The sequence below is a fragment of the Schistocerca cancellata genome, chromosome 6 (genome assembly GCF_023864275.1).
Source record: "Schistocerca cancellata isolate TAMUIC-IGC-003103 chromosome 6, iqSchCanc2.1, whole genome shotgun sequence".
NCBI lineage: Eukaryota > Metazoa > Arthropoda > Insecta > Orthoptera > Acrididae > Schistocerca > Schistocerca cancellata.
The window spans coordinates 589,681,004-589,704,341 of NC_064631.1; the positions used below are offsets into that span (position 1 = coordinate 589,681,004).

Genomic DNA, 23,338 nt, shown 5'->3' on the forward strand with positions numbered 1-23,338 from the left:
TCCCCAATGTTATTCAATCTGTATACTGAGCAATCAGTGAAGGAAACAAAAGAAAAATTCGGAGTAGGTATTAAAATCCATGGAGAAGAAATAAAGACTTTGAGGTTTGCCGATGACATTGTAATTCTGTCAGAGACAGCAAAGGACTTGGAAGAGCAGTTGAACGGAATGGATAGTGTCTTGAAGGGAGGGTATAAGATGAACATCAACAAAAGCAAAACGAGGATAATGGAATGTAGTCGAATTAAGTCGGGTGATGTTGAGGGTATTAGATTAGGAAATGAGACACTTAAAGTAGTAAAGGAGTTTTGCTATTTGGGGAGCAAAATAACTGATGATGGTCGAAGTAGAGAGGATATAAAATGTAGACTGGCAATGCCGAGGAAAGCGTTTCTGAAGAAGAGAAATTTGTTAACATCGAGTATAGATTTAAGTGTCAGGAAGTTATTTCTGAAAGTATTTGTATGGAGTGTAGCCATGTATGGAAGTGAAACATGGACAATAAATAGTTTGGACAAGAAGAGAATAGAAGCTTTCAAAATGTGGTGCTGCAGAAGAATGGTGAAGATTAGATGGGTAGATCACATAACTAATGAGGAGGTATTGAATAGGATTGGGGAGAAGAGAAGTTTGTGGCACAACTTGACTAGAAGAAGGGATCGGTTGATAGGACATGTTCTGAGGCATCAAGGGATCACCAATTTAGTATTGGAGGGCAGCGTGGAGGGTAGAAATCGTAGAAGGAGACCAAGAGATGAATACACTAAGCAGATTCAGAAGGATGCAGGTTGCAGTAGGTACTGGGAGATGAAGAAGCTTGCACAGGATAGAGTAGCATGGAGAGCTGCATCAAACCAGTCTCAGGACTGAAGACCACAACAACAACAACAAAAAAAACCCTCCCCCACCTCTGTTACGTACAGTGCACTTAGGTTTTCACTCTTAATAACTCACGCATGATGTTTAAGCAGCAATCTCTGTTTACATATTACCCTCTCTTCCACCTTTAAGCTCTCAGGTCTTCACATGTTCAATGCAGTCCCCAACAATCAGTCTTTCCTTTTCAGCCCGTACGATAAGTCTCCCCTGACCTGTGGTCCTGCGTGACTGTCCCAAAATCTACCTCTTTCCCTAGACCTCTCCAGTCCTTTTCCTTCACCTTTCTTTCTTCCCCTTCAGCCCTTCTGACTGAAGAAGCAGCCACTAGCACCGAAAGCTTGCCAATTACAACCATCTTTTATGTGTGAGTTTTGCCGCCGCTTGGTGAGTAGATTTTTTTATCTATCCAGTTAAATAATTTTGTCAATAATTGATTGTTTTTGTTGTTATACATTCTTGACTCAGCATTTCATGCCTTCTGTTTTGAATTTATGTTGGAGTTTTATGAATGTATCACAGTACCATACCATATTTATGGTCTCACCTCAGTGAAGGAACTCAACAAGCAAAATTCCATGTCTCTCCCAGAACACAGTGTGTGCGATTTTTTTGCTGACAATGTTGTTCCAAATTTTTGTTTTTTTGTGGTTATTTGAGTGCTTCCACACCACTGATGTTTGTTTTTATTCTAGAGTGACATGATAAACTCACACCACTCAGATTTCTGTTTAAGAAATCATCTCCCCTGTCACTGTATTGCGTAAGAAATGGCAAAGTACTGCCAGGTCACTATATTTTGTGGAAATCCGTAAGCATTTTTGGAATCCAACGGGAACACGGTTTGTGAAAATTTAAGGGATTTGTGACAATCAAATGCAAATCAGTTTTTGCAATTTGTGGAAACTCATCACAAAGCATTCTTATTGTGAGCCATCTTTTCAGGAATTTTCTCATTCACTTTCTGAGCTAAACCAGCTGTTGATGAACAAAATAAAACATCAGATGAACATGGTACTAGTCAGGGAAGGGATTTGAGATATGTGTCACAGGCTAGATGTGCTGGCATGAGAGTTATACACCTTCACCTGTACAGGGCAGTCTCCATAGCAGGTAAAGATTGAGGCTGGGAAGACAGTGCCCAATGGTCCCTAGCAGAGTGCACCAGGAAGAATGTCTCATTGTGCCAGTCTGAGTTTGACCACATGAGTAAGAAAGCACAGCACATGGAGGATACTTGCACTGTGATTAACCTTAGTGGTAAGCAGTTTGATTACACTACTTTGAAGGTACTGAGCTGTGGTCTCAACTTTACAACTACTCCCAGGAATGTGCCTATTTCAAGTTTAATTGGTTCAGTGGACCCTGTAGCCAATGCACTTCCACCAAATGCAGCACAAAAAATCTGTCGGGAGCACTGCAGGGCAGTCACCAAGACAGAACCTCCAAAATAAATCATTTCCAGTAACAAGAGTCTGGAACAGAAGCTCTGGGAAGACAACAACATTGTGGTTTTGTCAGCAGACAAAGGGAAGTCCACAATCATTATGCAGCAGACTGAGAATTATGAGGAAGTTTGTCAACTTCTGGAAGGCACAGCATACCTACTTTTGGAATATGACCCTATGGACAGAGTGGACAAAAAGGCTGGGGCTTTCTTGAAGGCAACAGGTACGCATGACAAGGTCATCAAACAGCTATGATCTAATGCATCAGTTCCACATAGTCTCTATGGACTGCCAGAAGAACACAAAGAGGGTATGCCACTACACCCACTGTCTGCAACATTGGCACATAAATGTACTGAGCAGCTAAGTATTTGAAGAAACTGCTGTGTATTCACCACTTCCACAACTCAGAGGACTTTTTGCAATGTCACGAGCAGCAACATATCCAAAGAACTGGTCAGTTTTGATGTGGTCTTCATGTTTACTAAGATATCACTGAAAGTCTCATTAGAACTGATTGAGAGAAATTTGACATTGTTCTGATGGACGTGTTCAGACATGTACTGATTTCAACATTTTTTCTATGTGGGGGTGAAGATTGTGAGTAGACAGTAGGAATGGCTGTGTAACAGCCCCCTGTCTCCACTGGTTGTCAATATACTCAAGAAGAAATTTGAGGAGGAAGCATTAGAGACAGCTAGATACAAACTCACGTGCTTCTTCAGATATGTTGATGATACCTTTGTGATCTGGCCTCATGTCTGGGAGGGGATCAGTGAGTTTCTGGAACTCTCAACTCACATGGTCCAAATATGAAGTTCACCATAGAACAGATGCTATTTTCATGGGTGTATTTGTTAAAAGGAGAACACATGGCTTGTGTCACCACAATGTGTGTTGTAAAACAATACACACTGGTTTAGACCTGTAAGCTAGCACCTGTCATCACCCAGCTCAGGAGAATGGAGTTCTAAACTCATTGGTCCACAGACCAAGTTAGTGTGACATCAGAAATACAGAATCTACTCTGTCTTTTGCAAAAGTGGTTACAGAAGGCCTTTCAACCAGACACTCTGCCACAATATAGGAAAAAAGAAGATGAAGCAAAGATTGTGGTTTACCTACCTTATGAGGAACTTATTTCTGGCAAGATTGGCAGGATTCTCAAGAAGCATAACATAAAGTGCATGTTCTGTCCACCTTCCAAAATAAGAAGACTATTTGGAAATGTGAAAGATGACTTTAGTATATGAAAATCAGGAATTTATAATATACCTTGCCAATGTGGCATGCTGTACACTGGCCAAACAACTAGGGCATTGGGCATCAGATGCCATGAACATCAGAGGCACACACCACTGAGACAGGCAACTAAATCAATCATTGTTGAGCACTGTCTGGAACTTAATCATACTACAAACTATGAAAAATGAAATTTCTGGTGCAGTAATGATTAATAATGGCTGTTATTGAGGTAAAATAGTCTGCAGCTCATGGTCTTGTGGTTAGCATAGCTGCCTCTAGATCAGGTGTTCCTGGGTTGGATTCCTGGGTGGGTCAGTGGTTTTCTTCACTCAGTGACTGGGTGTTTGTGTTCTCCTCATCATTTCGTCTCATCTTCATTGATGCACAAATCACCAAAGTGGTGTCAAATAGCAAGACTTGCACCAGGTAGCCAAACAGCCCCATAAGGGATCTCTTATCCAGTAATGCCATTTGGTTATATCATTTCATTTCTGAGCTACCCTAAACCTAATTCTAAAAGAACCTGGAATGACAATAACAGACATGGGGTTTCTTGGCTTGGCTTTGTTATGTTGGATGTCATGTTTTTACAACTGTCCTTTTTTGCAAGCTCATTTCTTCAATATTTATTGGAATTAAAGATGTTTTAACTGGCCTGACAATCAGTGTGTCTTTACCTATAGAATATGATGTCAGTCAAATTGTGATTAAAATAAAAGCTGTAGCTGCATTTGAGATAAAATTAATTAGAATATTCTCAAAAATGGTACAGTCACTCAGTTATTAAACCTGTGAATCATTCACTCTCCCTCCACACAAACACAAAAACAGACACAGACACAGACACAGACACAGACACACACACACACACACACACACACACAAACCATATAGAGTATACTAGTCTTTTATTATTTTGTTTATCTTCTTGTGTACATATGTGAAAGTTCCTCCTGTTACAAATACACATGCTGTTTTAGGAAGCTAATCATTAGTTTATCTTACAAAATAAGGCTTTTATAATGTAATAACAAATACTTGTATTCTAGGGTGCAGGAGCAAGGGGTGGAAATGCAGAAATACAGAAAAGAATGCTAGAACTAGAACAACAGGTTGAAACTCATCAAAAGGAGCTGGAGAAATCCAAAGAAGATGCACAGCGTTCGCAAGTAGAAATGGAAAGACTTCTACAGCTTGTCCAAATGAGTCAAGAAGAACAAAATGCCAAAGAAAAGACAATTCGTGATCTTCAAGAGTAAGTGATTTATGAAGGAAGTTAAGTGTTCAACCAATGTAATTCATTATCTGACTACAGTTAAAATCACTGAGGCCTAAAAAACAACAAACTAAAATGTCAGGCATAGCCAGCGAAAGTCTAGATACTGGGTGGTGTGCTCAACCATGACATACAATTTGCCTCTTAGGGGTGAGAGAGATTGGCAGCTTGCAACAAAAGTAATTTATTCTGATGCTACTCAAAAGGAAACTTACAAACTGGAACAGGCAGTTAACATATTCATTACATAACATAGGGATGTCAGTTTTCTTCCATCCTCCGATATGGTGGCCCAAATGTCATAATGGAAAATCCAAAACAGAATGTGAAGTGTAAAAGTAAATAACTACTGATCATTTTGAGGAAGCACTCAACCTATGACATGTATGTAACGAAAGGCAGAAAATTAGAAACATAAGGAGATAACTTTGTGTGTGTGTGTGTGTGTGTGTGTGTGTGTGAGAGAGAGAGAGAGAGAGAGAGAGAGAGAGAGAAAGAAAGTTGTACTTATGGAAATATGTGTTTTCTTCTTCTGATGAACAACATAATTCAAAGTGGTGCATCTGTAGCATTTTTTTTATTGTGTCTGTGACTTAATGCCTTCCCTATATTGCTAATATAACCAGTTATAATACATATTTAATAGAATTAATGTGTGTGTTAGGAAAACAGTGCACAAACTATCACAAGTGGGATATGGAAGGTGGAATTTTGAAGTTCTGAACAATTTTTTTTGGGGATCAAGGGCTGACTGAAACTTGAATTAGAAACCTCTGGGGTGCCAACACTGTAGGAAAAGACAGATCGCTGCTTACTGTAAAGAAGCCACTTCAAGTTGCAGACACATACAATTAAAAGACACTCCCATATAGCTTTCAGCCACAGCTTTTGTCATTAAAAAAGACGTACATGCACCATTCACACACACACACACACACACACACACACACACACACACACACACACACACACACAGGCAAGCATACCTCACACACACATGACCACCAACTCCAGCATATTAGGCCAGAATGCAACATTGTGTGGGATGCAAGCAGCAGTCTGGAGGAGGAGGGGAAGGGATAGTAGTGTGCAGGTGGAGAGAGAGAGAGAGAGAGAGAGAGAGAGAGAGAGAGAGAGAGAGAGAGACACTGTCTGGCAGAGTGTGCAGGCACTAGACTGCCAACAGGCACAGTGTCAGGAGGTTTTGGGACAGGTAGATGGGGAAAAATGGAACAAAAAATGAGAGGAGTGGGGCAAGATGGGTGGATGCATTGGCAAAGGGCTGCAAATAAACAGGGTGGGAGATGAAAATGGTGAGGAGATGATAGGACAGAGGGGTGGAAACTGTTGGCTGGAGGGTGTGGGGTGGTATATTATCATAGGTTGAGGCTGGGCTGACTATGAAAGTGGAAAATGTGTTATTGTAAGGATGCCTCCCATTTGTACTGTTCAGATAAGCTGGTGATAGAGGGAAGGATCTGTATGGCTTGGAAAGTGAAGCAGCTGTTGAAATCATGTGTGTTATGTTCAGCTGCATGCTGTGCCACAGGGTGCTCTACTTTGGTCTCGGCCACAGTTTGGCAGTGACCTTTCATCTTGGCCAACAGGTGGTTGATAGTCATTCCAATATAAAAAGACGTGCAGTGATTGCAGCAGAGCTAATAAATTACATGGCTGCTTTCACATGTGGCTGGCCCCTGATGGGGTGGGGTAAACCTGTCACAGGAGTGGAATAGGAAGTTGATTAGACAGGCTTTGCACCTGGATCTTCCACAGGATATGATCTTTGTTGCAAGAGATTGGGAGTGGCATAGGGATGGACTAGGCTGTTGTGAAGGTTGGGTGGGCAATAGAACACCACTTTAGGAAGATTGGGAAGTATCTCTGGTAGGATGGCCCTCATTTCAGGGCATGATGATAGATAATTAATTTTAATGAACTATGATGATCAATTTTGATTATCTATCATTGTGCCCTGAAATGAGGGACGTCCTACCCAAGACACTTCCCACACCTGCTATAGAGGTGTTCCATCGCCCACCCAACCTCCACAACATCCTAATCCATCCCTATGCAACTCCTAGTCCCAACTATTTCCACAAGGATCGTATCCTTGTGGAAGACCCAGGTGCAAAACTGCCTTATCCACCTACCTAGCACTTCCTACTCCAGTCCTCTCACAGGTTTATCCTATCCCATTAGGGACTGGGCCACCTATGAAAGGAGCCATGTCATTTACCAGCTCTGCCGCAATCATTGCACAGTTTTTTATATTGGTACGAGTACTAACCAGCTGTCCACCAGGATGAACAGCCACCACCAAAGTGTTGCCAAGAACAAAGTAGACCACCCTGTGACACAACATGCAGCTGAACATAACACACTTGATTTCAATGGCTGCTTCACTATCTGAGCCACCTGGATCCTTCCCTACACCACAATTTTTTCTGAACTGTGCAGATGGGAGTTATCCATACAACACATTTTCTGCTCCTGTAATTATCCTGGCCTCAACCAATGGTAACATACTGTCCCCACACCCTCCATCCAACAGTTTCCACCCTCTCTGTCTTATCATCTCCTTCCCAATCTCATCTCCCATCCTGTTTACTTTCAGCCATCTGCCAATGGATCTGCCCGTCTTTTCCCATTCCTCTCCTCTTTTGCTCCTTTTTTTCCTCACCTGTCTGCTCCACAACCTCCTGACACTGTGCCTGTTGGCAGTTTAGTTGCTGCATGCTCCATGAGGCAGCATTCATCTCTCTCCCCACCTGCACACTACTATCCCTTCTCCTTCCCCACCCCCTCCAGATTGCTGCTTGCATACCATGTAATGTTGCATTCCGGCCCGATATACTGGAGTTGGCAGCCATGTGCACGAGGTGTGTGTGTGTGTGTGTGTGTGTGTGTGTGTGTGTGTGTTCAACAGGTTCAAATGGCTCTAAGCACTATGGGACTTAACATCTGAGGTCATCAGTCCCCTAGGCTTAAAACTACTTAAACCTAACTAACCTAAGGACATCACACACATCCATGCCCGAGGCAGGATTTGAACCTGCAACCGTAGCAGCAGCATGGTTCCAGCTGAAGTGCCTAGAACCGCTCGGACACAGCAGCCAGGTGTGTGTGGGGGGGGGGGGGGAGGGGGGGGAGGGGGGAGGGTCTCTTATACTGACAAAGGCTGTGGCTGAAAGCTATATGTGAGTGTCTTTTAACTGTGCATGTCTGCAACTTGACATGGCTTCATTATGGTAAGCAGCAGTCTTGTCTTTTCCTGCATTGTTGATATTTCTTACCTGAAGTTTCAGTTGTTTAAGAGCTCTGAGATATTTAGCTAGTCATGAAGCATATACTGGAAAGACAGATTAAACATCATACGAGGGGGAGTGTTTATTGAGATCGAAGTTGAGTGCGACAGTGAAGTTATGTGGTCATGTATAACAGACCAAGGTGGAAACAAATAATTGTTGGATGTTTTTACTGGCCACCTGATTGCACTATGACAGTTCTAGAGTCATTCCAAGGAAGTCTGGTCAATAGTGCATAAATACTTAGACCATGCAGTAGTAGTTGAAGTGACTTTAACCTACCACATATGAATGGGATGTCATTGGATTCATTGGGGGGGGGGGGGAGGGGGGGGGGTTGTATAGACAGACAGTCATGCAAAGTACTTTTGAACATGTTTTCTGAAAACAGTTTTGAGCAGGCAGTTTGGCAGCCCACCTGCAATGGAAATATCTTAGACCTTGTAGCTACAAACACGCCGGACCTTATTGACAGCATTAGTATGTCATACCTTACCAAAAGACCTGGCTGAGAACTTGAGAAAATTCTTGTCTTATGTAAAACCACTAAGCAGGTCTAAGGCCTTCATCCACTCACTCACTGATCAGTCAGGTTTGGCAGTTGAAAATAGCAAAACAAAAGTCAAAGTTTAAATTTCTGCATTTAAGAAATTGTTCACACAGGAGTCATACAGAGATAATGTAATTTGAGCATTGAACAGACTCCTGTACGGACTACATAGTAATCAGTATCCCTGACAGAGAGAAATAACTGAAAGAGCTGAAAACAAACATGTCATCAGGTCTGGATGGAACCCAATTCAGTTTTACAGAGACTACTGTATGGCAATGGCCCATACTTAGCTTGAATTACTGTGAATCTTTCATCCAGCACAAAGTCTTAAGCAACTGAAAAAAAAGTGCAGGTGACTTCTGTATATAAGAAAGGTAAGAGAATGGACCCACAAAATTACAGACCAACATCCCTAACATTGGCTTGCTGCAGAATCCTTGAACACATTGTCAGTTAGAATATAATAAATTTTCTGGAGACCTAGAAGCTTATGTCCATGAATCATCATAGTGTTAGAAAGTGCTGCTCATGTGAATCTCAGCTTGCCCTTTTCTCACATGGTATGCTGTGACCTATGAATGAAGGGCAACAGGCAGATGCCACATTTCCAGAAAGCATTTAAGACAGTGTCCCAATGCAGACAGTTAATGAAAGTATAAGTATATGGAATATTGCCCCTGATGGTGAGTGTTCATCAGAGACAAAGGTATTTTCAGGAGTGCCCCAGGCAAGTGTGATAGGACTATTATTATTTTCTATATATTGAGTTGGTGCTTAAGCTCATAGCATTTTTCGAAAAGTTTAATAAACGTGGAAAATGCAAATAACAGAGAGTTTAGGCATCAATAATATATTATCCTTCATAATTACAAAAGTCTGTGAGTGCTGGAGTAACATTTCAGTTTCGCGACTGTAGAGGTCACTTGGTTTTGAGGTGAAGAACATGTCAAGCCATGCAGGAGTGCATTTTCATTGGGAAAGCAAGTTTCTTGAAGGTTGTTTGACAGAGAGCAGAAAAGATGAGAATCTGAAGGTGGAAGATTAGGTGAATAAGATGAGTGTGGAATGACTTCCCAACACATCTCCTGTGTAGTGTTTTTTGTCAGTCTAGCAGAATGCGGGTGGGCATTGTCGTGTAGTAGCATCACTTCAGGCAATCTTCCTGATCACTGTTCTTGGACTGCATCTGCAAGATGTCTCAGTTGTTGACAATAAATGTCAGCAGTGATGGTTACATCTTGGGGAAACAATTCTTATGACACCGCACTGTTGCTGTTTCACCAGATGCATAACATTATCTTTTGTAGATGTGCAAAGGTCTTTGTACAGGGATCTGCTGCTTTGTTTGGGCTCAGCCAGTCCTTTCTTTTCCTTATATTAATACAAAGACACCATTTCTCATCATGAGCGATGGTATAAGATAGGAACGGTTAGTGTTGTTCACGAGCCAGTTTATGACGAGCAAGCATAGATGCACAATGCTGATTTTTGTGATTTTGGCTTAAAACATGTGACAGCCATTTTGAACCTTCCCCACAGCATGCAAATATCACATACTGGTAGAGTGATAACAGTTCATCATAGTTGCCAGTTCTCAAGCACACTGACATGGATCATTGTGGATCACAAAATGTAAGTTTATGTGGATGGGTAGGGGAAAAAAACCATAATGTTTGGATACAGCATTAGTAGTGTCCTGCTTAACACAGTCACTTCGTTTAAATATCTGGGTATCATGTTGCAAAGTGACATGGAATGAGCATATGAGGATTGTGGTACGGAAGGTGGATGGTCAACTTCAATTTATTGGGAGAATTTTGGGAAAGTGTGGTTCATCTGTAAAGTAGACTGCATATAAGATGCTAGTGCAACCTATTCTTGAGTACTGTTTGAGTGTTCAGGATCCATACCAGGCTGGGTTAAAGGAAGACATTGAAACAGTTCAAAGGCCACTGCCAGATCTGTTACCAGTAGGTTCGAAAAACATGCAAGTGTTATAGAGATGCTTTAGGAACTCAAATGGAATTGCTGGAGGGAAGCCAACATTCTTTTTGAGGAACACTATGGAGAAAAATGAGAGAACTAGCATTTGAAACTGACTGCATAACAATTCTAATGCCACCAACATAAATTACATGTAAGTACCATGAAGATAAGATACTTGAAATTAGGGTTTATATGGAGGCATATAGACAGTAGTTTTACCCTCACTCTGTTTGCGAGTGGAACAGGAAAGGAAATGAGTAGTAGTGGTACAAGGTACCTTCCATCACACACCTTACGGTGGCTTTCGGAGTATGTTTGTAGATGTACAATGGGCGATGCTATGTGCCACAATCTTCACAGTGCCTTGCACAGTATGAGTGCAGATGTATAATTTCTGTCTGTTGAAGTGAGGTATTCATGTGTGGTGGTACAAGGAAGCAACTGATAGCATTTGTCCCAACAGTCTATAAAGGGAGGGAAATTAAGAGGCAATGCTTGAAGACAGGATGTGCAGACAGTGACATGTGATAGTAATAGGCAGTATTGATCAATTACCTTTCCCATGGACAGTGATTAAAAGATGACAATTCATGGGTTTTGTGACAGATGTAGTTCACAAAAAGGAAAGTGGTTGCATTGTCAGAGTTGTTAGTCAAGAAAAGAACCAGAATCATAAATGTTAGTAATGAATTCTAAATACCCAACAAAGTACAGACCACTGCAAGTTACAAACATTGAGAATCCTGATTGGCATTAAAGAATTTAGGAGTAAAGGTGACAACTCCTGGAGTAGCAGAGGTGTTGAGTCATTGACAGGCACATAAATAAGGGTGAAAGCTGTACTGTATACATTATATATAGTGTGCAGTACGGCTGGGCACACCCTTGTGCAGTGAATGAACCACCAGCCAATCAGAAGGGAAATGGTAATTGATGATCAGTTGTGGAATAGTGTCTGGAGATCCCTGGAAGGGGGGGGGGGGGGGGGCACAGCATGCTTTGCCAAGAGCGAGGACCAGAGGGAGCAAAAGTGTGTTCTGCTAGCATCCTTGTAGCCAGCATGTGATACCTTCCCTGTAAGTCTCATTGATCATTCAGCTGCTGCATGAGGAAACTTTGTCTATCAGCATTCTTAACCAGAACAAACTGCTTTTATGCTGAGGGGTGTTTGGAACTGGCATGTAGGCCATGAGATGTAGTAAGTGTTAGAATAGAAGAACGTAGTATGGACATACAATGTGAATGACATATGACAGGTGGCCAAAGATCACCTTGTGTACCGCCTTCATGGAAAAAGGAGAAGAAAAGAGGAAGACCAAAGGTTGCTTGGTTAGATGGGGTAAAGGAGGCCGTGAGAAAAAGAGAAACGGGAGAAGACAGGGAAGGTATAACTGATGGCAACAGATGTATGGGATGCAGTGACAGCTGTAGGAATCTGAGAGAGAGAGAAGAGAGAGAGAGAGAGAGAGAGGAGAGAGAGAGAGAGAGAGAGAGAGAGAGATTTAGCTGGACTTTGTGCTTTTTCCCTGAAAATTTATATTACCACCCACACTTCTCACACATTTCGCACACACTGGTTCTTGTTATTTTCTTTATGCTAGCAGGTAAAGTTCACTGAGAAATCTGCTGGATAGTACACTTTTGGCAGCTTAACTGTATCTAGAGTTCACTTTGTGGATCTTTCTACAGTTTTATGGTAGTTAAGACTTCTGGTAAGACTCAGTCCTCATTTACCAACTTTTATTTGTGTATTGTCTTTCCCATTATATTTTATGAACCAGGATCACCTGATTCCTCATCCATTTAACCTGAGTTTGCTTGTAGAAGGATTTTATTCAAATCTCAGTGAGTCCATTGGATTCACACTTTAAGAATATGTACTGCCCTTTAAGTCTTATATTGACCTCTTACAATACATATCAATTTTATGTTGATATGCCTGCCTTGCAGTCATTTTCATTAATTACCATGTAATTATTGTTAGGTAAGTTATTAATTGTGGCTCATGTGAATCATGGTCAAAGAGGGTATTCACTACTGAATAAACATTCATGTCACTGTTTAAGTGTTCACCTACAAAAATATTGTGTACTAGTGTACTGCTTCCCTATGCAATTATGGCATGAAAATTAACAACAAAACCTATAAGTATTAAGTGATATTTCCAAATTGTTTCTCTTATTTGAATCTTTCAGAAAATGAATATTAACATTTCCACTGTTTCTCATTTACTGTCTTTTGTTTGCTAGCTGGCATAATACATATTCAAGTTTTTCTAAGAATATCTTAAAGTTTTCCATTGTGGATCTATGTATTATTACTGTAACATTTATAAATGACCTTTCTGGGCAACAGTTCACAAATGCAGGCTTCCAATCTTGATCTAAGCAGAAATAATTATGAACTTGATGTTATTTTTAGCTTACATGACAGCTCCTCCTTTATCTGTATTTTTCCTACTGAAATCGGTTGCTGATTTTTAGTCATTTATGGTTAGCATATGGATTCCTTTATGTACAGGCTGCTCAGGCAGATATAATATATCAACTTCCTTTTTACATCACATAAATGGATAAAAAGTGCATTAACTTTGTTTTTTACTCCTCTAACATTCTGATGCATCATGGTAAGACTGAAACTTCCTGGCAAATTAAAACTGTGTGCCAGACTGGGATTCAATCACAGGACCTTTGCTCTTTCCAAGCAAGTGCTCTACTGCCTGAGCTGTTCAAGCATGGCTCATGATCCATTCTCACAGCTTTACTTCTGTCAGTACCTCATCTTCTACCTTCCAAACTTCACAGAAGCTCTCCTGCAAAACTTGCAACATGAGCACTTCTGGAAGAAAGAATACTGTAGTTTCCAGAATGAGATTTTCACTCGGTAGTAGATGTAAAACTTCATGGCAGATTCAAACTGTGTGCTAGACCCAAACCCGGGATTTTTGCCTTTTGTGGGTAATTGCTCTACTGCCTGAACTACCCAGGCAATGCTCACAACTATCTTCACAGCTTTACATTTGCCACTACTTCATCACATCTACTAACTTGGAAGCAACACTCCTGTGAAACTTGCAAGACTAGCAATTCTGGAAGAAAGGATACTGTGGAGACCTGGCTTGGTCGCACCCTAGAGGATGTTTCCAGGAGACTGCACTGATATGAAACTTTCTGGGTGATTAAAACTGCGTGCTGGACTGAGACTCAAACTTGAGACCTTTGCTTTCCATTGACAAGTGTTCTACCACTTGAGCTACCCAAGCACAGCTCATGAACCATCCTCACAGCTTTACTTCTGCCAGTAACTCATTTCCTACCTTCTGGCTGTGGCTAAGCCATGTCTCTGCAATATCCTTTCTTCAAAGAGTGCTAGGCTTGCAAATTTCTGTGAAGTTTGGAAGATAGGAGGTGAGGTACTGGTGGGAGTAAAGCAGTAATGAGAGGTCATGATCTGTGCTTGGGAAGCTCAGACGGTAGAGCATTTGGCAGAAAAAGGCAAAGGTTCAGTCTCAGTCCGGCACACAGTTTTACTCTGCCAGGTAGTGCCAGTAGTGCACACTTCACTGCAGAGTAAAAATTCCATTCTGGCATGATAAGATTATTCAAACAAGTTTCTTTTGTGTGGGATACTTGATTTACCTGGACCTCTTTTAAAGCAGTGTGCCTGGAAAAAAGAAATTAAACTTACCAAAAAAGGTCTTACTTCCCACACCAGTAATAATAGAAATTATACCTATTGGTAGTGACACTTCCCCCCCCCCCCCCTCACCCTGCCCCCTCCCCAATATATTTTCAGCTAGCAGTTCAGCTAATCTATTTTTCTCCGTCAGAAGAAAGATAAGGTGCATGTTAGCAGTCAGAAGTAACATAATATTATAATTTGTAATAACTGTTTCCATTGCTTCAACATTTTTGTTTCTTGATTCAAGGGCATAAGAATTTTTTTCATCCTTTGTTCAATTGAATAATTTTTTGCAGTCCTTGTGTACTGTTTCCTCTATTTTTAGAAGTCCTTAAATCAGAGACTTTGTTCCATTTGTGGTTCTTAGCCTTGGTTAGTTCTTATATTACGATAAAATAAATTGATTGTGTGCTATCACATGTGCAGGACTGCAGAAGAATGACAATATTGAACTTGAATCTTTTTTTTTTTTCAGGGCACTGAAGAATGCCCAAGCAAAACTGAGAAGCCAACAAGCCAGTGCACAAATGGAAAGGAGAGAAGAGGTATACAATGTAGCGCTTTGCCTTCTTGTATTCATGTGTTCAGAGACTTTGCTATTATAACTTACCAATCCCTTTTAGTTCATGACTTGATCTAGTTAGGTACATTATTTCCTTTTTTATAACTATTATATCAGGACTTTCCTTAATTTGACATATTCTTCTAAATATTGGAGTGAATCAATTCTGAAATTAATTTTTTTCGGTGATTTTGTGTAAAGGATCAGAAACATGTTAATATAATGAATGAGAAAAATTGAAAATTTAAAAATATACTGGTACTGTGTGCTGTTGTGATATTATGTGAATCACTTTATTATGGTGCATGTGACAACTGATATTTATAAAATATAATTTGTTCTTCTTCCATTCTTTGCATTTTATACAGTAATTGGATCAATAACAGTTCTTCTTTCCTACACTAATGTATTTTAAATAATTTATTACATGTGGATGTTTCCTAACATATCTTCTGTACAACATATTGTCATATATCAATTGAAATATTAATTTCTATGATGATAAAAGCAATTTGAAAAAGTGATTAGTATGCATGTTCTTAAATATGAGAATTTAACTAATGTTAACTTTACAATATATGCATGTATCTTCTGTATCAGACATTCATGTATGATAATCTCTGTAGATCTTTACTAATATTGTTTTTTTTAACAATCCAGCAAATATTTTAACACTTACTAATACAGATTTTATTTTTTCTCTCTCTCTCTCTCTACCACACTGTCCACACCATTCTTTACATTCCAATTAAAATGCTTCTATTTTCATCTCTTTATTTCTTTTTGATTTGAAATAGCCTGGCCCTGCTGGTTTCTTGAAGAGCTTTTTTTAGTTTTCCTCTCCTGCTTTATCCTGTATCTTGTTTGAGTCTTTTTGTAGAGTTTTTAACATGTTTTAATGTGAGAATTCATTTTTGCAATGGTAGCTGGTGTTGGGTAATCAGAAGCATTTCTGCTTTAGATTCTGTCTTTTTCTGTATTGTCTTCATCTATTTCAACACATCTTCTTGGTCCTTGCAACAGTATCAGAATTGTATTAATTGACAGTATGATTTGTTTTGTTTCCCCTCCTATTTGTGTATCTTTTGTTTTGTTCCTGCAATTCATATTTGAGTTTCAATCCCTACACTGGAACACAAAATATAGGTGGAAATGCAGGACAAGGCTGTGGAAACCATTCTGAACATCAGCAGCAAAAATGCTTTGGAAGTTATGGAAGATGCTAAAGAAGAAAAGAGTGATGGTTTTGATGATCGAGTGAGTGAAATTCAAGAACTTAAGGAAGAACTCAAGAAACGTGGGCAAAAGGTGTCTGAACTGGAGAAAGAAATTGGTACCCTGGAAACTGCTCTTCAGGAGAATGCAAACATAGCTGAGCTTGAGGAACTGGTTGTGGTGGTTCGACAGAAAGATGACAGAATTGAGGAGCTGGAGGAGGCACTTCGTGAAAGTGTTAGAATAACTGCAGAAAGGGAGAAGGTGTTACATCAGGAATCAACACGTCGGAAACAGATCATGGAAAAGGTAAGAAACTGTACCCAATCATACAAAATAACACTTTCATGATCATAAATTATTATCCTCACTTAGATTTCAGTATTACTTATTTTTAGATGTGTAGCCCACGTAAATGAATGTTGTGTACTGTGAAAAGCCCCTTAGCACCCAATGTTATAGCTATTCTTGAAAAAATTAACATAGAAATTATAAATATTCATCTTATCCCCCAAGTAATAAATAAATGACAAAAAGAGGAACACTTCATCAGACTGAATCTCAATGCTTAAAGGTACTACAGTTTTACATGTGATTAATTGTATGTTCAGGGTGTCTGAAAACAAACAAATAAAACACAGTATGAACTATATTGAGATTTATATAGCTGGAAAGCGAAACAAAAATTAGTTGATAGCACTGTTACAGTGTGCATGTATGAATACAAGAATAATGAGGAATGTAAATGTTTACTACAGGAAAAGGTAAAGTGAGAGAAGGTTTTCCATTGATAGAACATAACATGCATATTTTGGACGATCAGAATGAAGTCTATAAAGCATATTCAATTTATTTCTTGCAGTCATCATGGTAGGGTACTCAGTACTCATAAGAGTATTGTAGGACCAGCAATGTTGACAGACAGGAAGTGCTAAATCACAACAGAGAAGAATATCACTCTTGCAGTTCACCAGAATGATATACACTAAATGCAACACCATTTTGAGGAATTTAAAAACCACCAGTCTTGCAGCAGAAAGACAACTGAATATGCAAAAACATGCAATTTGAATACAAGCAAATTAGCGTCAAGATGAATGTTTAGTACTGTGTAGTTAACTCTTATACCACAGAAACGTTCTTCATTTAGCCCATTGTGGTCTGTATTGCTTACCTAGATAGACTACAACATTATGTCATTTCATAATATTACGATTCTTTCTGCAGGAGATTTATTACGGAAAAAATATACCACTCTCATGTGCAACATGGCATTCACATTGACAGATCATGGAAGTGATGCTGAATGTACCACTTCCTCCCTACATAAATGCCATTGCAATGAATTTAATAACATCAGTGACACTAACTCTTCATTTTTGTGATTTCATTCCTGTACACCCTGCACTGCCATACACTAGCTGCATTATCTGGTATGTGATCACCTCGGAGAAATGCAAGTTTAAATGCAAAATAAGACACTGTGAATAAAGGCATCAGTGACATGGTGTGCCCTCCTGTTGGGCAAATTCCATAGCTCTTTGAGAGTGGTTGATAAACACAGACATGAACTGCCTACATACAGCACACTAAACATGTTCTATAAGGTTTAATACCCAGAAAAGAGAAAGTGATAAGGACTTCAGGTGTCAAAGTTAATCAACCACCATTGTTTGTCTGGCATGTGGGATTTTAGCTGCATTTACACTTGGTGCCCTCTGTTGAGAATGATGTAGGTGGTTGGAGAAAGGATGTCTGTATTGTACTAGAACCTATTTTTTTGGTTCTGATCTATCTGTGTTTCACAACAGCACTTTCTATACTGTCTCCACATATGATATTCCATACCATCTTTTCTGGCTACTTATGTCTTTGCTGGCCCTCTAGTTGCACATGTGCAGTTTTGAGATGGTAAACTTGTCTGTGATGTAGGAGAAGACAAATCAAATTAAATGATTTTTTAATACTTTTAACAGAATACAATACAATTCAAATGCCGAAAAAAGATGTTTTTTTCCCATGTGTTCTTGCATGCATCATTATTGTATTTGTGATTATTATGGGATGAGAAATTTGGGAGAGAAAAATGAAGTTTATTCTCTTTTAGAGTTCAGGATTTCATTTGCAGCACTAGGCAACAAATGTCAAGAAACTGGTCCACCTCCAGGTCTTGATCTAAGCAGACTTAGAAAAATTCATCTGTGAAAAATGTCACTCCTGACAAGTATGTACTCATATCAGTAAGATCCGGGATGGAAAGTGTGCCACCAAGAAATGTCTTGATGATTTTCAGATTGTGAAGTAGATTTTTTGTGCCTGGGTGTATAAAAACATATCAAAATAAGCAAATTATGTATAACAATAGCCTGTACAATACCTTTGAATGAATGATGACCCTGTACAAACAATATTTTGTAAACAAATTATTTATAATACAGTTGTAAAAACAGTTTTTTGATTCAACAAACCACATTAGAACTTATCACAAGGCATTTCATTCAAATTTATTACATTCATTGTTACAAAGTTATGATTTTTAAAAAGATACATGCTAAAAGCATTAGGACATACTCCAGCCCCATTCTTGGCTTTTGAAATCAGTTGTGATTCTATTTAGTTAGTTAAGTGAGCAGACTAATATGAAACTATATAAAATCTTGTCAGTATGAAAATCAGAATTGTGTCTCGCTTGAACTGACAATCATTTGTTGATAATAATCCTGAAAACATAAAAAAGGGGCTAGAGGTGTGGATCTGTGGGGAGTGGAATGTGCTGGTGGTCTACTGAAAGCCAAAAGAAACTTTAGCAACAGTAGCCCAACAAATAAAAATAACAGTCAAACTGTGCCCTACCAAGTATTTGGTCATCATACTTCAAATTAATATTTCGTAAACATACTTTTAAAAAAGTTTCTTAAAATAAGTAATTAATCTTGAGTCCTTTTAACAGTTTTTCACAGATACAAATATGAAGCCTTCCTCTATCAGTGTAGAGGTATTACTGTTTCTTCATCATGTCCATTAACATCTTGTGTGCTTGAATTTTCTAAAACGTATTAGAAAGTTCTAACCTTTTAAAATCACAAAGAATTTTAAACTTACAGATTATAATTTGAGCACAATCAGTCAAATAAAATAGGTTTCATTGAAAACAAACACTAGTTACTGCTTGACAGTTGTTCCACAGTGAACCAATTTACAAATATATACATCAAATAATTGCTTAGTTACCCGTCCCTGTGATTCATCACTTCTCAGAACCACTCATGCCACCTACATCTGTCCTTAACATCAACAAGGTACCTCTAGAAATTCACTGCAATATACAAGTGAGTTTGCGGTACCGCCAAGTATCATCAGATTGAAGGTTGAGTAAATGAATGTACAAGTCTCAAATCTTTTCCGAAAACCCTTAGATCAATGGCAGTCTCAGTATCCCACCACTGTTCTAACAGAAACACATTTTTCACACAGTTCTGCTGCACTTTTCACTGTGACAACTTTCTTTAGGGAGACTTAAACCTGGAACTACCTGCTTGAATGGTCACAATGCCTCAATAGTTCCAAGGCTGGCATACCATATATCTGTCCAATGTAGTCAACAACCATTTCATGGTCTGTATGCCTTCTCAACACACCATGAAACCATTGTCAGCATCCTTACAGAGTTCAAACACTGTCATGTCTCCTCCATCTCACCTGCAGGCCCACTTCACACTCCTTTCTCAATGTGTGTGCAGTGGTACTTGCCGTCACTGACCAGAGACACTCTCCGCACAATACTGACTGACCTCTCTCCTTGCTCATGCCTCAATCCACTGATTATATCCCACAGTCCACAGTGAATATCTTTTGGAGAATGTTGTTGGAGATTGGAGATGCTTCAGATACGAGTAACATGGTTTATTCTTCCCCCCCTTAAACTTCCTCCCCCTTCTTCTGGGGTTGATTCAGACTTCATCTATGGTGCATTACAGTTCAGAGCAGAGGTGTCCAGACAATGCTGAGTAGCCTTTTTTTCCTTTTCTTTAAACTACATAATAAGATCATATAAATGCAAACATAACACGCATACAAATACACAAAAAATTTGAGAAACTACACAGGTTGCACCATAAAGTTTACTTCATAGCACACTGTAGAGCTTTGTTGAGATGGCATCATGTACCAAGAGAGAGACTGGGGAATACAAGTCTAATGACTTACAGATGGACCTACAAATCTGAGCAACATTTTACTTGTTACACTATAAGCCTCCTGACTTGCTGCACAAAAATTTCTGATATAATCCTTATCCCCAGTTTTAACCCTCATGGGCTGTCTTATTAGGTTGACCTCTCAGCCTCTCTGTGATGTGCAGCTGTTGGTCTTCTGTGTGCAGCTGTTGTACCTCACCTATTTTCTTTAATAGTCGTAGGATCACTTTTCTCATGTAGTTAATCATCAATCACCCACAGGTTACACAAGGAAGAATTAATCGTATATGCCAGCATGAACTTGAGTGTGGAAGTTTGATGACTTTTAAGATTAGTGATTTTGAAAACATAACATAGCCATGGAACTGACTGATACCTTCATGTTTGATCCTGAGTATAATACATAATCAATGGCTGCTTTGAGATTATATCTAACTCTTTCCACAAAAGAGGGCTATGGTAAATAGGGAGTGGTGGTTACATGGATAATGGTTTGACTACTAAAACATATCATTTAAATTGTATGGAATGAAGGAGCATTATCACTCTCTAGAATTGTTTCTTAAGGCCATTATACTAGTGTCTGCCATCATGCATCAAGTAGGAACTAGCCACACAAATGTTGAAACCCGATCTACCACCACGAATAGGTATCTACTAGCTTTCCAAGATCGCCAAGGGAGGTGGTGCAGTGGTTAGCACACTGGACTTGCGTTCGGGTGGATGACGGTTCAAACCCGTGTCCGGCCATCCTGATTTAGGTTTTCCGTGATTTCCCTAAATTGCTTCAGGCTAATGCCAGGATGGTTCCTTTGAAAGGGCATGGCCAACTTCCTTCCCCATCCCTCCCTAATCTGATGGGACCAATGATCTCGCCGGCCGCGGTGGTCTAGCGGTTCTAGGCACTCAGTCCGGAACCGCTCGACTGCTACGGTCGCAGGTTCGAATCCTGCCTCGGGCATGGATGTGTGTGATGTCCTTAGGTTAGTTAGGTTTAAGTAGTTCTAAGTTCTAGGGGACTGATGACCACAGATGTTAAGTCCCATAGTGCTCAGAGCCATTTGAACCATTTTGAACCAATGATCTCGCTGTTTGGTCCCCTCTGCCAAATCAACCAACCAACCAACCTTCCAAGATCATCGTAAAAGGCCCAGAATATGCACCCCTGTGGCCTGCCATTACTTGCTTTACTGATTTTACAAACTTGGCATTGTCCCAATAACTTTCATATATCCATATATCCATACCCTAATTGGTGACAAGCATACCACATACAGAGGAATTCTTCCAGCTGTATGTGGGTCTTCCAGAACCCATCTCAGCACCTGATTGTCAGTTTCAAGTGTACAACTTTTGTGCTCCAGATAGAAGTGGAACTTCTCTACTGCAAATAAGACCAATAAAGCTTTCAATTTGTACACTGAATAATAGGCTTCTATTTCAGACAATGCCCTAGAGGCATGTTCTGTTGTTACATGTTCCCCATTTTCTTCTTGCAAAAGAACAGCAGCCACTCTGGTCATAGACACATCAGTCTGACAGATAAACGGTTTCTCGAAATCCAGACCTACCAACACTTGAGTGTTCATAAGTGCCTTCTTCAGCCCTTCAAAGACAGCTTGTTTTGGATCCATCCAATGAAATTTCTGGCCTTTTCTTCACAGTTCTCTGACAGGTACTGCTAACTGGCTAAAGTTAGGAACAAATTCTCTAAAAATGTTATCATCCGTATAAGCCTAGCAACACCTTTAGCAGTTTCAGGTGAAGGAAACATAGAAATGGAGTGCGTTTTTACCTGATCAATCTGCACTCTCTTCCCTGAGATGGTACAACCTAAGAATAAAGCCAGGGAGTGTGCTAAACTAAACTTTGATGATTTCATTGTAAGGTATGCTTCTCTTAAATGCTGAAGCATCTGATCTCTGTGATCCATGTGTTCTTCTAAAGAAGCACTATAAATAATTATATCATCTAAGTAATTATATAAAAATTTAAATTTTAAGTCCCCAAATACAAAATAAAATAATTGGGAGAGCACAGGAGCGCCTGCTACCAACCAAAATGGAACCCTTTGGAATTCAAAAAGATTCCATTCAGTCCACATGCAGTGACTGCCTTCGACTCTTCAGTCAGAGAAATCTGATAGTATACCTGGTTTAAGTCAAAAATAGTAAAATACTTAGCCCCCTTTAACCAGGCAAAACAGTTATGCAAATCAGGAAGCAGCACTGACTATAAATTAACCTTCTTATTTAGATGCCTGTAGTCCACCAGCTGTCCAACCTCCCCTCCCCCTGCCCCCTTCCTCCCAGGTTTACAGAACCAAAAACGTGGCTGAAACATAAGTTGATTTAGAGGTTTCAATAACCCCTTGTTGCAATGACAAACGTACAATCTTTTTCAGTGCTTTGTTTTTGGGGGCAACAATATATTTGGCATTTGTTACCCAGGTCCTGATTCATAAGCTTTATTTGATATTTAACCTGGTTGTTCATACCTAACCTTTGAGTCTGTACATTGCTATATACTTCTAGTAAGTTACCACACACTTCCAGTTTCTATGGTGGCAGTTTCCCTACATCAACCTGCTCGAGTAACAAATTCTGGGCTGCTTGTGCCTTATGGATACGTTAATTAGCAATATGGCCACAAAGCGAATTCGTCTTTCCCAGGTAGAACTTAGATGAAAACTTCCTTGCCACCCCATCACAAAGTAACCCTGCCCCCCTTTTGCAACAAGTCATAGTCTAGTATCAATTCATTTCAGCAACCAACAGAGATTTCTATAAAGGCATCTGTATACCAATCTTCACTACAATCTCTGTGATTATCTTCAGTCCTGAATTTCCTGCTGCCTCACTTCTCACTTTAATCTAACATAACCTTGGAAGCTTACAAACCCCAATATTTGCCTTATACCTTTGGACTTCCATTATGGAGACATAACTTCCTGAATCATTCAGTGCACAGACTGAGTCTTTATTTACATGAG

General features: G+C 39.7%; 1 protein-coding gene across 3 annotated transcripts in view; it reads left to right on the forward strand.

The window, feature by feature from the left end:
* Window positions 1-23,338, forward strand: part of LOC126191061 (centrosome-associated protein CEP250-like) — a 462,550-nt gene that overhangs the window by 359,365 nt on the left and 79,847 nt on the right. For 2 of the 3 annotated variants that reach the window (XM_049931777.1, XM_049931775.1), the window contains exons 13-15: window positions 4,619-4,824; window positions 14,849-14,918; window positions 16,082-16,459. In XM_049931777.1, the coding sequence (XP_049787734.1) occupies window positions 4,619-4,824; window positions 14,849-14,918; window positions 16,082-16,459 (654 nt within the window). Of the gene's footprint in view, window positions 1-4,618; window positions 4,825-14,848; window positions 14,919-15,732; window positions 16,060-16,081; window positions 16,460-23,338 lie in introns of those variants that run through there. The other variant, XM_049931778.1, reaches the window with a different exon arrangement.